General features: G+C 44.3%; 1 protein-coding gene across 1 annotated transcript in view; it reads left to right on the top strand.

Moving 5' to 3' along the window:
• The window catches only part of Kcng3 (potassium voltage-gated channel modifier subfamily G member 3), a 42,432-nt gene extending 27,716 nt beyond the window's left edge, over window positions 1–14,716 (top strand). The window contains exon 2 of the mRNA XM_034514541.2: window positions 10,845–14,716. Within this exon, the coding sequence (XP_034370432.1) occupies window positions 10,845–11,490 (646 nt within the window). The 3' untranslated portion in view covers window positions 11,491–14,716. The remainder of the gene's footprint in view (window positions 1–10,844) is intronic.
• The last annotated feature ends 2,250 nt before the right edge of the window (window positions 14,717–16,966 follow it).

The raw sequence follows: 16,966 nt of genomic DNA, 5'->3' as shown, positions 1-16,966 counted from the left end.
GTGACTACATGGTATAAGGCAAGGCACCTACTCATGACTGCATGATATAAAACTGGGTATTTATTTGATAATTTCACACGGTTCGAACCAACAATAACTTTTAGAAATATACTTACATAATCCGTCTCCTGCAGGTAGACATTTTTATATATCCTTTCTCCTCGGGTATTGTAAGTAACGACTCTCATCATACATGTTCTTGGAAGTGTGTGGGCGCGTGTGTAGGATGAATCCCTGAGTGGGTGGCTGGTACTCCTGTGCAGTGTTCAGCTTGCGAGCACTTGCCAACTGCTCCTGTAAGTCATTTGAAGAAGTCATGCTGCAGCTATCAGTGTGTAAGAATATATGCCAAAGCCTTCAAAGAATTCCGTCTCAGTCTGCTTTGTACTGCTGTTGCAGGAGAGCATGGACTAGGCAGTTAGTAATGAACAAAACATATTAGCTTCCAACTCTGGAGCCTCAAGTCAAGAGTGAGGGGTCCACATGTAGTCAGGGTATTGGTTCATGCTGCATTTTCCCACCAGGCATTGCGAGACAGAGGGCAAAGAAAAAAATAGGGCATACTTCCAAAGAGCTGAACCCACTCTTGTGATGGTTGCTATTCAGCTTTGTGTGTGCTTTGAAGAACTCTGTGTGTGTGTGTGTGTGTGTGTGTGTGTGTGTGTGTGTGTGTAGGTGTGCACCCCTCCACAGATGTGTAGAGCCCAGAGATTTTTCTCTGTTATTTTCTACTTTCTGCCACTATTGGTATTAATCTATTTACAAAGGTAGTGCCCTAATCACATATCCCTCCTAAAGGACCATCTCCTGAGACCAACGCAGTGACAGTTCAGGTGAGTTTCAGGCAGGAAGCTGTGGCCCCTTCTCTTTGCACTCAGGAAAACATTAAAATGATCTTTTGTGAGTAAAGAAACAATTGTGAATGGCCAAGGGACAAGATGGTAGGAATTGTAATGAGTTCACGAGAGCCACAGTTTATTGAGCATCTACTATGTACCAAGGCATGTTCTGGGCTCTTATTTTTCAGGCTTCTTGTCCTGTGTGTGTTAAGAACTTCTTACTATTGAGCCATGTCCCCACCTAGCTGCCCACTTTTTCTAGGTGCTTTGTCATACTGAGTTTTATTCAGGTTCTGCTTCTTGTACTAAAAAGAAACAACAACAACACTTTTTTGAGGTAATGTAATATGAACTAACTAATGGCAATTTGACACCATTTTTTGTCTCACTCTGGAAGGTGGTGTGGCTTTGCAGTAAGAGGAGCCAGGTTAAGGCTGCAGGTTAAGTGATGGGTATGGACTGGAATCCCATTACTGCCCATGTATTTTTTCTTAATTGTGGTTTTAAAAGCCCACATATCACATTTTACTTTTTATAAGACATTTTTAAGTGTACAGTTGAGTGGTGCTAAGTAGTCTCATTGTTATAAAATAGACGTTCGGTACTTTATCAACCTATAAATCTGAAACTATATACCTATCAAAGAATTCCCCAGCCCCTGCTACCCATAATTCCACTTTCTGTTTTAAATTAACTATTTAGATCCCTCATATCAACAGAATCACATAGCATTTATCTTTGTGGGTGTCTTAAGGTTTCATTGCTGTGAAGAGACACCACGACCATGGCAACTCTTATAAAGGCAAACATCTAATTGGAAGTTCTGTCCATTGCCATCACAGTGGGAAGCATGGCAGTGTGCAGGCAGACATGCCGAGAGTTTTACATCTCGATCAGAAGGCAGCCAAAAAGAGATAGCATTTCCACACTGGGCAGAGCCTGAGCCTAGGAGCCCTCAAAGCCCACCCACATAGTGACACAGTTCCTCCAGCAAGGCCACACCTTCTCCAGCAAGGCCACACCTCCTAATAGCGCCACATCCCATGGGCCAAGCATATTCAACCCACCACAGAGGGGTTGGCTTATTCTTACTTAGCTTAAAGTGCCAAAGGTTTGCGTATAGCAAAGGTATAGCTGGTGCAATAGAATTTTCCTTCCCTTTAAAAGCAGGGCAAGGCTAGAGAGGTGGCTCTGTAGGTACAGGTCTTGCCGTACAAGCATGAGAATTTGAATTCAGATCTCTGGCAGCCATGTAAGGGCTGAGCACAGTGTTGTGTTATCTCTGACCCCAGCACTTGGTGTAGGGCTGGGGCAGGCAGACCCTGGGGCTCCCTGGTCAGTCAGTGTAGATGAAATGGCAAGCCCTAGGTTCAGTGAGAGACCCTGCTTCACAGAACAAGGTGACTAGTGACACAGGGAGACCTGACGCTGAACTCTTCTACACACGTGCACACAAAGCTGAGCGATACTCCTGTGTGTCTGTATCGCCCTTTCTTTAGCCTTTCATAGAGGCGAAGTTGCTACTTCTTTTACTTTTCTTTCACATAGTAGATGCCCCGTTTTACAGTCCCATTCCTGCTGTGGGGTAGCCGTGCCAGGCCTTCACCTCCATCAGAGTCACTTCAACTGTGCTGGACAAGCACCTGCTGTGTGCTCGCACTGTGTCTGATGGGCGTGGGAAATGAAGGCAGGACACGGAGGAAAGGGTCATGCAGAGCTGGGTGACACGAAAGCTCCGACTCCATAGGGGTTTAGGTTAAACGTTTGTCAGAACCCGGTGAATGTAGCTTAAAGTGCGAGCATTTCACTGAATGAAGTTTATATTAAAAGAAAAAAAACTACTAACTCCAGTACACTCGGAGTTTTAGGGGTTGGGGGAGTGAATTGATATCTGCAATTGAACTGCATTAAAAATGAGACTAGCCCAGACTCCTTAGGTTGGGAGCATCCTCTCAGAGGCAGGGGGCCACAAGGGGGTGAAGAGCTCAGGGAGGGGGACCAGGAAGGGTGCAACATTTGAAATGTAAGTAAATAAAATAATTTACTTATTTAAAAAAAAAAAACTGGGAAAACTTAAAAATGGGCTGGAGAGATGGCTCAGCCCTTAAAGGTCAGGCTCACAACCAAAAACTGTAAGAGATTAATGACTAGTTAGGGAATTGGCAATAAGCAACCTGACCATATTTACAATAGTCATTGAACCTTGAGCTGAGCGTTAGAATGCTTGCCTGGTGTGTGCAAGGCTGCCAAAATCAACACGCAGATATGTAAGTAAAACTTTGATAAATCTGCTTGAATTTTATATGTTTAGAAGGTTTGGGTAATAAAATGCTTCGGGGAGAGGATGGAGAGAGAACCATAGGCCTTGACTCGCATAGGCAGTGGTCTTTGTTCCCTAATAGGTTGGAGACAGGTTCTGATTAAATTAGCATTTTCTTTCCTTAAGAGAGCCTCTGAGTCGTTCCCAGAAGTGCCTTCTGTCATGACAGATGGACCAGCGACTGGTAATGGCTGCTGTATGCAGGTAGTGAGTAAGGTCCTCCAGGACCTAAGGGAGGAAGACTGTATGCTGTAACTGGCAGTCCACTTTCTCCTACTGTTACAGAGTATCAGACAGACCTTTACTTGTCTCAAGAGTTTTCAGCAGGGAATTACAAAAACATAGGCCCAGTATATCAGAGACTTTCAGACTTCCTCTCTACGTGGTAGAGGCGGAGACAGAGGAGTGGCCCGTTCTTCTCCTCTCATCGAGGCCCCTCTCTTGAGATAACAAACTGCTAATGAGCTGAGAAGCCATGTGTGGCTTGGTTTTGTGTGTTAACTTGGCACAACTTACAGTCATCAGAGAGAAAGGAGCCTCAGTTGAGGAACCGCCTCAAAGAGATCCAGCTGTAGGGTGTTTTCTCGATTGGTAGTCAATGAGGGAGAGCCCAGCCCATTGTGGGTGGTGTCATCCCTGGGCTGGTGGTCCTGGGTTCTATAAGAAAGCAGGCTGAGCAAGCCATGGGGAGCAAGCCAGTAAGCAGTACTCTGTAGCCTCTGCATTGGCTCCTGCCTCCAGGTTCCTGCCTACTTGAGTTCCTGTCCGACTTCCTTTGCTGATGAACCCTTTCCTCCCCAACTTTTTATTTTGGTCATGGTGTATGTATAGACAATATGGCTTGGTCTTAGGCAATAGAAACCCAAACCATAGAAATGAAGATATAGAAACAAACCATTTATATTAACAGTGGACACTGTCATAAAAAATCATTAGTGTTATCAGATGTTCATACAGCTCTAAAGGCCTGTAGGTCTGGGCTCTGTTGCCTGTGCCACTGCAGCCCCTGATGGTGTGGTGTTGGAAGACATGGTTAATCTGCCAGTGTTGGTTTTGTCATCCCTAATAGGGATATAGGAGAAATATAGGCAGAAGTCCCAGACTTCTGGAAAGGATTACTCAAGATGACTGTACAGTGTTTAGATCAGTACCCAACTGAAAGGTAAGTTGGAGATGTTTTTTATTAGCAACACAGTTAGAACAGGCTTCTAGGGCATACATTTCCCCAGTAGCATCTCAGTTCTGTTTGCATTTGATGGACGCAGCATTCAGAAGTGCGTCATTGTTTGCCACCATGCTCAGCAAACAGCGCCGACTTTCCCCACAGTTGGTGTGTTGGTGAGAGCTGTTTGGAAGCCTTTGGAAGCTGGGGGATTTTGGCAGGCTTCAGGTGTTTGTTGATGGAGGTTGCCTTGGCATAGTCTTTGGAGCTTGGGGTTCCTGGTTGATTCATCCCTTCAGAGTGAATCTAGAGAGAATTCATCTGACTTGGGGGGCAGGCAATGGAGCCCCAGGACCTCATTACAGACAAGCTTGCCTCTTTGAATTCCCTTACTGAGAGATTATTCCACATCATTTGAATTTCCTTCGTTTTTATCTCAGCAACCTTTGCTTCTGGTGGAAATAATTAGTCAGAAAGTGTTCTGGTTCTTTGGGCACAATTAAGAATTTTGTTCTTCTGAAAGTAATAGATCTTAGGATTTTAGAGCTGATGGGGCCCCAGGACCATCCACACACTGGTACTTGGTGGATGAGGCTCACCCATCAAAGGAGAAGGCTTCTTGCTGTCAAGCACAGCGCCCTGCTTATCTCTGGTGGGAGAAGACACAGTCCATTTAGTTTATCCTTTATCCAAAATGCTCAAGACCAGAAATGGTTGAGATTTCAGATTTCGTGTTATCTCCCTACTTGTAATAGGTTATCCAAAGTCAACCCAAAATTCACTTGTATTTCCTATGTATCCCATGCACATAGCCTGAGGTGATCTTATGCAGTACTTTTAGTGCTCCTTGTTTTCACTGTGACCTGTTCCATGAGGTCAGGTGTGGGATTTTCCATGTTGAGCATCATGTCAACGCTCCAAAAATTTCAGATTCTTGAACATTTCTGGTTTCTGGTTCCTCGGATACAGATAGTTAGACGGTACTACAGTGTCTTCCTGCAGTTCCTTCTGAGTGCACGGGTTACTGGAGTCACTTGATTTATTGGAGACTTAGGATAACAAGCAAGGTTGAGGTCCCAGAGGTTTGGCAAAGCAAAGGTTTAGTAATTGATCATGTGCAGTGTCCAGTCTGGGTCAGGTGGGATGTGCCTATGCTCTACAATGCACAGGAGAGACAGAGTAGAGCTGGTAAAGGGCCAGCCAGCCTGCACAGGACCATTCAGAGTTCATGGCTCCCAGGCTACCACAGCAGGGCAGGAGCATACACCCACACCGCTACACTGAGTCCTTGTCGCCTATTGGTTAGAACAGGTCACATGACCTTGCCCAGCCGCAAGGAGTCTAGAAATATGAACGGGTGGGACATTTTAGGACTGTAACCAGGTAGACGTGATGTTAATGGTATACTTGTTCAAACAGTATCTTTTAAACTATACTTTGGAATTCTCATCTCTTCCGAGATTTATAACCTGCCCAGTTTTCTAAGCCCCCAGATTTACTGCAGCCTTCATGGCCTCAGCTTCTGTTTGTCTGGTGAGGACAAGGATGCTCTGGTCAAGGCAGAAGTCCATAGTCCAACAGACCCACAGTAGAGAAATTATGGGCCCCGCTGTGATGTCATCTGCTTGGCTGCCTCACCAGAACATTAGGTTACTTATACTGCTCTGGTGACTGTGTGTGGTGGGCTGAAAACACTGTCACTTACCCAAAAGAGACCATCAAGGTCCTAGTGCCTAGGCTGGACCTTACAGAGCCACATTACTTCTGTCATGACCACTCGGCTTGGCCAGTGTAGCATGAAAAAAGCATTAATACATGTCATGGAATCTAATTCTTTTGTTTTTTTCTTCCAACAATTCAAAAATGTCATACAAAAAAAAAAAAAAAAAAAAAGAAAGAAAGAAAGACTGCCGGAAGTATTTAGACCACAGGCCATGGAGCTTGTTGTCGCCTACAACAGATTTATAGGCGAAGCCTCTGGACAGTTTTCCAAGACTGAGAAGTAAACAGACCTAATCTGACAGTCTGTGTACCCTGAGGTATCTCTATCATGTATGCAAATAGATTAAAGGCCTGGAGCGAGTGGCATAGGCCATGGAACAGACTGTTAGCACATGAAAATATTCTCAGCATCCTTTCAGACAAGGCTGTGGCTTCTGTGTGAGCCTGGCAGAGATCTCCGGACTCCATCTGCTTCACTTTGGGTTGCTGTGGGACTGTCCATGCTACTGGTGAGAGGAGAGGTTAATATGGTCTCTGTGGGAATAGTTGGGCAAGATCTAGCAAAAATTTCTCCCAAGTCTAGGATTTAACCTACAGTTATATTTGCAAATATGTGAGCTGATGTAGAAGCAGAGATACTTAGCTGGGCCTAGTAACCGCTACTTGTAATCACAGGACTAAGGAAGCCGAGACAAGATTGCTATGCATTTGAAGCCAGCCGTGAGAGCCTGCCCAAACCCAAAACTTGTTTTGGGAGCCAGGGATTAGACACTGCATGGTGGAGTGGACTGCCAGAGGTGGTCAGATACAGACATTCAGGCATTCCAGGGACACGTTTAAGGAAGCTTTGTAAAAATGTTTAAGTTTGTTTTGCTTTTAAGATAGCTAGCCCGTGGACTCCTTCCTGAACCTTCAGCCTCCCAATTGCTGACATTAGTGTGCCCAGCTTGCTCTTTCCCTGGCGTGTGTGCCTCCCGTCCCTCCCCGGCCCACCCTTCTCCTTTTTCTCTCCACCTTCCCTCCTCCATTTATTTACTTATCTATTTATTCATTTATGTATTTATTTTATTTTGGAGGCAAGGTCTCAACATGCATTTCCTGCATATGCCATCACGCCTGACAGGAAATGAGAAAGGTCGGGTGCAGGGGAGATGGTTTAGCACAGTCGTCCTCAGCCTTCTGAGGCTGTGACCTTTACTACAGTCCCTCGTGCTGTGGTGACTCCCAATCAAAATCACTTCATTGCTACTTCAAAACTGTAACTTTGCTACAGTGATAAATCGTAATGTAAACATCTGATATGTAGGGTGTCTGATATGCCACCCCTGGGAGAGGGGTCTTGACCCACAGGTTGAGAACTACTGGTCAGCTCATTCTCTGTGAAAGCATGGGGACCTGAATTCAGATCCCCAACACACATGTAAAAAGCTGATCATAGCTGTGGAGGTGCGTGCACACACACACACACACACACACACACACACACACACACACACAATTCTACTTCTGAAGGGTGGGCAGAAACAGAAGGATTAAGGGGGGCTTGCTGGCCTTTGGCTTTGCTCTATGTTCATCAAGAGATGGTGTCTCAAGGGAATATAGGTAGAGAGTAATATATGTAAACACAGCCCCCCATTATTTGTGAATGCACAGACCTCCCCCCCATGTATACATGTGCCCTGCCCATACTCTCATTGGGAAAACTTTTTTCATGGATCAAAAAGAAATGATCCCCAAGAGATGCTGGGGACACACACACTGCAGAGATTATTTGTTTATATTGTACATAAAATAACTCCGTAAGAAGTCATAAGAAACTGCTTTATTTCTTGCCGCCCGGGACGGTAACTGGGGTGGCTTGGAAACAGGATGAGAATCTGTCTTGAGAGTCTTCCTGTGGCTGGTCCCTAACTTGTGAGCTATAGTGATTCTCCATCAGCCTCCACACTGTGGGGTCTGCACACACATATAACCATGGCTGCGGGGTCTACACATACACATATCACCATGACTGCAGAGTCTACACACACACACACACACACACACACACCACCATGGTTGCGGGGTCTACACATACATCACCATGACTGCAGAGTCTACACACACACACACACACACACACACACACACCACCATGACTGCAGGGTCTACACATACACACATTACCATGACTGCAGAGTACACACACACACACACACACACACACACCACCATGGCTGCAGGGTCTACACATACACACATTACCATGACTGCAGAGTACACACACACACACACACACCACCATGGCTGCAGGGTCTACACATACACACATTACCATGACTGTAGAGTATACACACACACACACACACACACACACACACACACATCATCATCATCATCATCACCACCACCACCATGGCTGTGGGGCCTATGGGCATGCATCACCATGCCTGGCTGAGATTTTCCTTTCTGTAGTCTTTTGTGTTTTTGTTTGGGGGTATGGTTTCCTGTGTTGGGGGTATGGTTCTAACTTGCTATGAGGCAGAGGCTAGTCCTGAATTCCTGATCTTGCGTCCACCTCCAAATGCTGAGACTGCAGACATGTGCTGGCGCACTTGACCAGCTTTGAACCACGTGAATATGGATGGAACTAGAAAATACCATCCTGAGTGAGGTAACCCAGTCACAAAAGAACACACATGGCATTTACTCACTGATAAGCAGATATTAGCCCAGAAGCTTGAAATACCCAAGATTCAACTCACAGAGCACATGAAGCTCATGAAGAAGGAAGACCAAGTGTGGGTGCTTCGGTCCTTCTTAGAAGGAGTAACAAAATACTCAAGGGAGCAAATATGGAGACCAAGTGTGGGACAGAAACTGAAGGAGGGGCAGTCTGGAGATCATTCCACCTGGGTATCCATCCCATGTACAGTCACCAAAGGTAGAAGCTGATGTGGATGTCAGGAAGTACATGCTGACAGGAGCCTGATATAGCTGTCTCCTTAGAGGTCTGCCAGAGTCTGACATATTCAGAGGCAGATGCTCATGGCTAACCATTGATCTGATCAAGGGTTCCAATGGAGGAGTTAGAAGACTGAAGGAGCTGAAAGGGTTTGTGGCCCCATGAGGAGAGCAACAGTACCAACCAACCAGAGCTCCCCAGGGTCTAAACCACCAGCCTGGGAGCACATAGGGAGGGACCCATGGCTCCATCTGTATATGTAGGGGAAGATGACCTTGTCGGGCATAGGTGGGAGAGGAGGTCCTTGGTCCCATGAAGGCTGGATGCCCAGTGGCGGGCGGGGGGGGGAAGGGGGGGAATTGAGGGTGGGGAGGTGGGAGGGGGGTAGGCACATCCTCATAGAAGCAGGAAGAGGGGGGATGGGATAGGGGGTTCCTGGGCGGGGAGGGGATGGAGTAAGGGGATAAAATCTAAAATGTAAATAAAATATCCAATAAAAAATTTTAAAAAAATATATAAAATAAAACTGATGTTTGTAGCTCTGGAAAGCCTCATAATAAGGAAAAACCTGGTTAGTTGTACTCACTCATTTTCAAGTGACAGCCAAGGCAGCTGTGGTCTTAGATTCCTTTTACAGTGTTGGCTGCCTGCTTCCACCCACTGCCTTGATTATGTGAGGAGTACCATTGATAACCTTAACTTCAAATTAGGATGTCTAAATCAGTTTATAGTTACCTCTGGATTAGCTGCCTCTCCAAGTCAGGCTTCCTAACCAGTATGCTAAGATTGGGTTTCTTCAGCCTTAGAGTGAAGATTGGGGTGGAATTGGCCAAAGCCTTCAGGTGGCAGCCTCTTCTAAGGAGCCTGCTCCTTAGCTCTCAGATGCTCTGCAACAATTATTTTCAACATGGGCAGCAGTATAGAACAGTTGAGAAATAATGTCTCTGCACAAAACTGTATTTTAAAACTATACCGTAAAGGCTGGGTGCTAAGAACACTGACTGCTCTTCCAGAGGACTCAAGTTGAATTCCCAGCACCCACATGGTGGCTCATAACTATTTATAACTCCAGTTCCAGGCATCTGACGCCCTCTTCTGGACTATGTGGGTACTGCACATATGTGGTGCACATATATACATGTAGGCAAACACCCATCCACTTAAGATAAAAATAAATACATCTTAAATAAACCTATATGCTACATAAAAGCCATTATGAAAATAACAAACGAAGTAGTTGTGGTCTTTGGGGAAGATTACAGTAATGGTTTGGTCCAGCCCAGGAGACCGAGACCTGTTTTCCAGGCTGAGGGAAGTGGACCTGGTTCTCCCTGCAGTGGGTATCCATTCAGTTCCTAAAAGCTTCTCCCAGCCACAGTGTCTCCTACACAAGCCTACTGCAGGGTAAGGAAGAATCACATTTTAGGACATTTTTCAAAACCTTTCTGTTGCACCCTTCACTGCTAAGCTCACAGTTGGGAACTATTATCCTGAAAGAATGTGTGAAATCTTACTTTGTGGTTAGATCAGTTTAAGCTAAATTCACACCACCAAATAGGACAGGTTTGTTTTTTCAAGAGCTAATGATGGGGAGTGGGGGGGGACCTACTCATTTTTAATGATATTTTATGTAGGCCAATGTATAAGAACCCTTTGAAATTTAGTTATAACCTAAACTGGAGTACTTATTGTCCCGTTACGTCCTGGTGGTTCTGATGATGTTAACACTGTCTGTTCTTCATGTTTTCTGGAACTGTGACTGAATTAATATGTCAGTGTAGTACTATCTGAAGAATCGAAGAGCTATTAAAATGCTTAAAAATAAAGTGATCAATCCTCCCTTTGTTCTCCTGACAGGATAATTGAAGCTATCTGCATAGGCTGGTTCACCGCGGAGTGCATCGTGCGGTTCATCGTCTCCAAAAACAAGTGTGAGTTTGTCAAGAGACCCCTGAACATCATTGACTTACTGGCAATCACACCCTATTACATCTCTGTGCTAATGACAGTATTTACAGGCGAGAACTCTCAACTCCAGAGGGCTGGGGTCACCTTGAGGGTCCTCCGGATGATGCGGATCTTCTGGGTGATTAAACTCGCCCGGCACTTCATCGGTCTGCAGACACTGGGTTTGACTCTCAAGCGATGCTACCGGGAGATGGTTATGTTACTTGTCTTCATCTGTGTTGCCATGGCAATCTTTAGTGCACTCTCTCAGCTCCTTGAACATGGGTTGGACCTGGAAACATCCAACAAGGACTTCGCCAGCATTCCCGCTGCCTGCTGGTGGGTGATTATCTCTATGACTACAGTTGGCTATGGAGATATGTATCCTATCACAGTGCCTGGAAGAATTCTTGGAGGAGTTTGTGTTGTCAGTGGGATTGTTCTGTTGGCATTACCTATCACTTTCATCTACCATAGCTTTGTGCAATGCTACCACGAGCTCAAGTTTAGATCAGCTAGATATAGTAGGAGCCTTTCAGCTGAGTTCCTGAATTAATGTGTTGCAAATCAGTCCTTGTGCACACTTCATCTGGTAGAGTTGACACTACTTCTTATTCATGTGTTTCTCCCTGGGTGGGCACTGCAATGACATTGTCCTCCTGTTGGAAGGGTGACATTATCCTTCTCAGCTGAAGGGATAAAGCAGTTTACTTACAGAGTAGTCAGGACTAGGACCACACACACAGGACACTGACACGAGAGAAAGACGCTAGGACCTTGTTTTGTTTGTCTCGCTTCCCTCCATCTTGCCTCGCACAGTTACAATGTTGCAGGCTGTTCTTAAGCACAGTATTCGAACACTTTAAAGCAGAAAGGCACTATTTTCCAAATGCTTTTTCGTCTTAACGAATTCAGAAGAAGCTTGGAACTTAACAGTGTTATTTTTGAGACTAACATTTTCGTTTCTAAATGTTTTATAATTTCTCATATCAATGTCAGAAGTATCCTGGAAACATATGTCACATGTGGGAACTGTTTAACAAATACTTTAAAAAGTTGGCCCAAATTTAAACTGTATCGTGGAACTAGAGACAAGCAAAAATATTATTTGAAGAACTTTGCACACTTCTCTATCCTATCCTTGGCTTATTTTTTGTGCCTGTCATTTCTTTTCTCTTACTTCATGGAACCTTAAATGTGTTTTCTCTTTCTGGTTAGGCCCCCATTTTACTGAAATAACTTGTGAAGAGTACACAATAACAGAGAGACCTTGTGTCGCTTAGCGTTTTGTTGGGTGAGTTAGAGTCAATTGCCGCGACTCAGAGTCCGCGGATTCAGATTGCCAAGAGCATTTCTAACATAAAACAATGAGAGACATGCTATGATAGTTCCGTGTTCGAAGCGGAGTTCTGCTGTAGCTCTTCTTCAACACCACAAAGCTCGTGAAGAAGAAAAGATAACTTCTTTAGCTTTTTGCCACAACAGCCATACTCACAGGCCGTCACTAGGTTGTCATTAAAGGAGAAATGTTGTTGTCTTAGTCCAGTGTTGCTAAGTCAGTTCTAAGCAGGGCAGATGTTCTCTGGCCTGACTCCCCGCCATTTTGAATCACAGTCACACTGGATCTCTTCTTGTAAGGGTAACAGACACTAGGACATGTTACTCCATCCAGATGGCTGGTATGCAAAAGTGAAGGCTCCTCACTGCTAAGTGTTTACAGTATGAGTTAGAATATTGCTTTTTCAATAAATTGTAATAAAGAAGTCACTTGAACACACACACCAGAATTACTGGTTAGTGAACACTTTAGTTTGCGCACTGTGGTTATCAGAGTGAAAGGAAATGGGTTGGGACTGGCATGTACTTTTCAGAGAAGGACTGGCCAGAAGTGTCCATTAGAGGGATCTTAGCCATTAGTCCAGCTTTCACCATTACGGGTAGAAAAACCAAGGCACAGGAGTGTGTGGTGACGACAGAGTTGAGCTAGAACCTTAGTCTCCTATAAGCAGGCCCAGCAGTTTGCTCTGCACACACCTCTAGGTTTGGCAGAAACGGTCACAAGCCACATTTCGTTCTCATTGCCATGATCAGGCAATAATAGCAAAACCATTTTCTTTTACCCCAATTCCCTTCTTTAAATTCATGTGATACTGCCCATTAAAAAAAAAAACTCATTACTGCCTTCGTTGGTGTGTTAACTTTACACACTGGATCGTTATTTATATATTTTTGTTTCATCTTAACTGAACATATGGCATAGTGTTATTTATTTTTAAGCTTTGTGATTTATGCAAATTGTATGCAGATGATAGCTCATCTATATTATTAGTAAGAATATGGTAGCCTTTAATTTTACTGGCACTGAGATCCTTCATGTGAATACATATTCCGTCTCTAAGCAACTTAGTACTCCATTGAGCCTGGACCGCCTCGGACACAAACAGGTCACCAGATGCTCACAGTGTCTGTTACCGATGGGCTGATGGAGAGCAGAAACTGGTGTGAAGAGAGGAAGAGACGGACATGTGTGAACATGCATGTGGAGAGCCACATGTGGGAAGCCACGTGAACTCTGAGTTGCTTTTAAGTAGCAAGTGGTGATGCTGGACTTTTCACGGGGGCTGGCTTTCATTAAGAAGCATCTTGGATGTTGCTAACAGAAACAAAGGGATGAGACATGATAAACGGGTTCATTCTTAAAAGGGAAAATACAACAGAGTTCTTTTGTCCTTTAAGTTGCTAGAGCTTCTTAGGAACAGACATTTTTTGCAGCTTTCTCTGAATGTTACTAATTTTTGTTTTATTTTATGTATTTGCTTATTTTGGTGTTGTTTTTGTTTGTTTGTTTAGAGATAAGGGTCTCTGCTGTGTAGATAAAGTTGACCGTAAACTTGTGACACTCCTCCTGCCTCTGCCTCCCAAGTGCTAGAATTACAGGTACATGTTACAACATCCAGCTGCTTTAAAATACAAAACCCTAGGACAGATGGCTCAGTATTTAAGAGCACTTCCTGTTCTTGCAGAAGACTGGAGTTAGTTCCTAGCACACACATGTTGCCTCACAACTGTCTGAAACTCCAGACCCTGGGGATCTGATGCCCTCTTCTGGTCTCAGTGAGCTTCTGCACACCACTTTTACACACACACACACACACACACACACACACTCCACAGAAAATTTAAAAATAAATAAATCGAATTTTTTAAATTGCTGAGGTGGAGTCTCCTTCTTAGATACACTTTCTCAGTCTTCACACTCTGGTCTTCATGACAGAAACACTCTTTGAGGACCCACCCCCACCCCAAGAAGTCAGATATCCTCAGAACACTGAAGAGTCTTTAGTTTGAGCTTACTTTGTTTGAGCATATATGGTCCCTCTTACATATAACTTGATTTGTATTCCCTGAAACAAGAGAGTAGGAAGACTGGGAAACAAAATTAGGGAGCACATGGAAAACTGAACATATAACTCAATAAACTCTCTATTTTGTTGTTCGAAACAGTGTTTCTCTGTGTAGCCCTGGCTGTCCTAGAACTGCTCTGTAGATCAGGCTGCCCCTGAACTCAGAGATCCACCTGTCTCTGCCTCCTAAGTGCTGGGATTAAAGGCATGCGCCACCATGCCCAACTCTCCCCGCAACTCCCCTTTATTTATTTATTTTTTATTACTGTTGTTGAGTTGCTGCTGGTTAAAACATTTACATTTTTTCTTGGGGTTAGTAGTTGCATATGATTGCACATTTCTGAATTCTTATTTTAAAATGTTAAAATATATTCATTCATAGTGGCTGTCCGTATGTCAAAATAATCCTTTTTTTAAGTACGTTTATTTTATGTGTGTGTAATACATATATGCATATGTATGCATGTGTGTGTGCATGTTGTGTGTGTGTGTGCATGCATGCGTATGTGTTGAGGTTAGAGGACAACGTACAGGAGTCTGTTCTCTGCATCTACCAGGTGGTTTCCGGGGATTGAACTCAGTCCATCTGGCTTGGAAACAATCACCTTCACCTGCTGAGCCATCTCATCAGCCCTGTCTAGTCTTTGGGGGCGTGTCTTGCTTACGTCTCTTGTGGTCCTACAGAGTGGGAATAGGATGGATCTGAATGTTGGTGTGAGGAGAATTGTCTTAGTTGGTCGGATATTTTCCAGAAGAAGCTTGTTTCCTTTTTTTTTTTTTTTTTTTTTTTTTTTTTTTAAATAGACATGAAAATAAACAACTGAAAACTCTTAGTTCTGTTATTCAGCTAAGCTTTGCTACTTCAACTTAACCCACAGCATCAAAGTAGCCCCTCTGGCCTGACATAGGGATGTGTTCTTTGTGTAACACAGCAGACAGATCTCCCAGGCAAACCTGCAGTAAGTATCGACAGGGTTACGGGAAGTCAAAACAGATGTGGGCTGCCTTCTGGTCTACCTCACCCCAGGTTCTAAACCATTTATCCCACCCAGACTTTAGCAACAGCTAAGTCTACTCCACTGGGTTATGAGCCAGGAATACTTTTAATTCTCTTAGGTCAGGATAGGCAACAGAAAGTTGATTCCAGATTGCAGATTCTTTTAGTGGCCAGAGAGATGGCTCATCAGTTAATACCACTGTCTGCTCTTATCAGTGACCTGTGTTCAGTTTCCTACCATCTGCTTAGTGGCCCACAGCCCTTCCCAACTCTAGTTCCAGGGGGATCCAATCCTTTCTTCTGGCCACACATACATATGGTGCACATCATACATACATACACATACGTATGGTACATGTACATGCATACATACTCTAAAACATAATTTCTTCAATGCTTTAGAGATTTCTTCCTCACTCTTAGTTCTAATTAAACACGGTTATTGTTTTTAGAGGCCTTAAATGTCAGTAAGGAGAATTTGTAATTGTGCAATGCTTTAGGGGGACTCAGATTTTTATTGTGTTTGCAATTTATGAAATAGGATTGCACACATCCTAGTCAGTTTGCGTAGACACGCTTGCACTCTCCTCCCACCCCCATCTTTATCAACAGGGTCTCATTACGTAGCCCTGACTATCCTGGAACTCACTGAGTAGACCAGGCGGACTTTGAATTCACAAAGATCTGTCTGTCTTTGCCTCCCAGCCCCAAGCTGGTCTTGAACTAGTGATTTTCAGGTCTCTACCTCCCAAATACTCAGCTCACAGACGTGTGCCACAGTGTACAGAAGGAATTCATACTTTTAAGAGATGTTTTGTTTTTTTCTTTCTCGTGGTCTCTTATCTCACTGTCACCCCCAGTGCTGAAAAATGACCTTATAGATGCTAAGCACTCTTACCACAGAGCTACCCTCCTAGCCCTTCAGTAGAATTTTCAAAAAAAGTATGCCTCTGTGTGTGTGTGTGTACACATGTGCATTACAGGCAATCGATTACTGTCATTGCATTGTTTAGGAGCCACAGCTGAGCAGGAAGCTTTAATCGAGAACTCTGGACAGGCTCCAGTTGGTCAGGGAAGGTTGCATACACTGCTCTGTCTGTTCAGCAAGCATTCATATGGTGTTTGCTTCCTGCCTTTCAAGAACCCATCTGCCCGTGGGAATGGGCACAACGGTTCTTTGTCAGAAAAAAAAAAAATAGTGCTTTACTGTTCTGTTTGTTGGGGAACCTTCCCTAGACCTGTGAGGTGTTACCAAGTATGGGATGATGCTCCACCAGGTGACAACCTGACACCTATACTTTTAGATTTCCCAGTTCTCTCAGGCATTCCCAGGGAGCACTTTAACCCTATTGGGGATTGAATCGAAGACCTCAAGCATGTTGGTCAAGCGAACGCCCACTGAGGTGCATTTCCCAGAAGTGCACTTTAGCTTTTGGCCTTTTGTGTAGGCTTAATGGCCAGTTTAGGGAATGAAACGTGATAATCTGCATTTATAGTGCACTTTATTTTGTCGTGTTTCTGTTTTTGAGACAGAGTCTTTCGTGTAACCCAGGCTGGCCGCGACTGTGTAACAGTGTTCCTGCTTCCGCCTCCTGGATGCTGGGATTTGTAGATATACAACAGCACACCAG

The sequence above is a fragment of the Arvicanthis niloticus genome, chromosome 11 (genome assembly GCF_011762505.2).
Source record: "Arvicanthis niloticus isolate mArvNil1 chromosome 11, mArvNil1.pat.X, whole genome shotgun sequence".
NCBI lineage: Eukaryota > Metazoa > Chordata > Mammalia > Rodentia > Muridae > Arvicanthis > Arvicanthis niloticus.
Note: the sequence above shows the minus strand (reverse complement) of the source record. Positions and strands in the feature narration are given on the sequence as shown.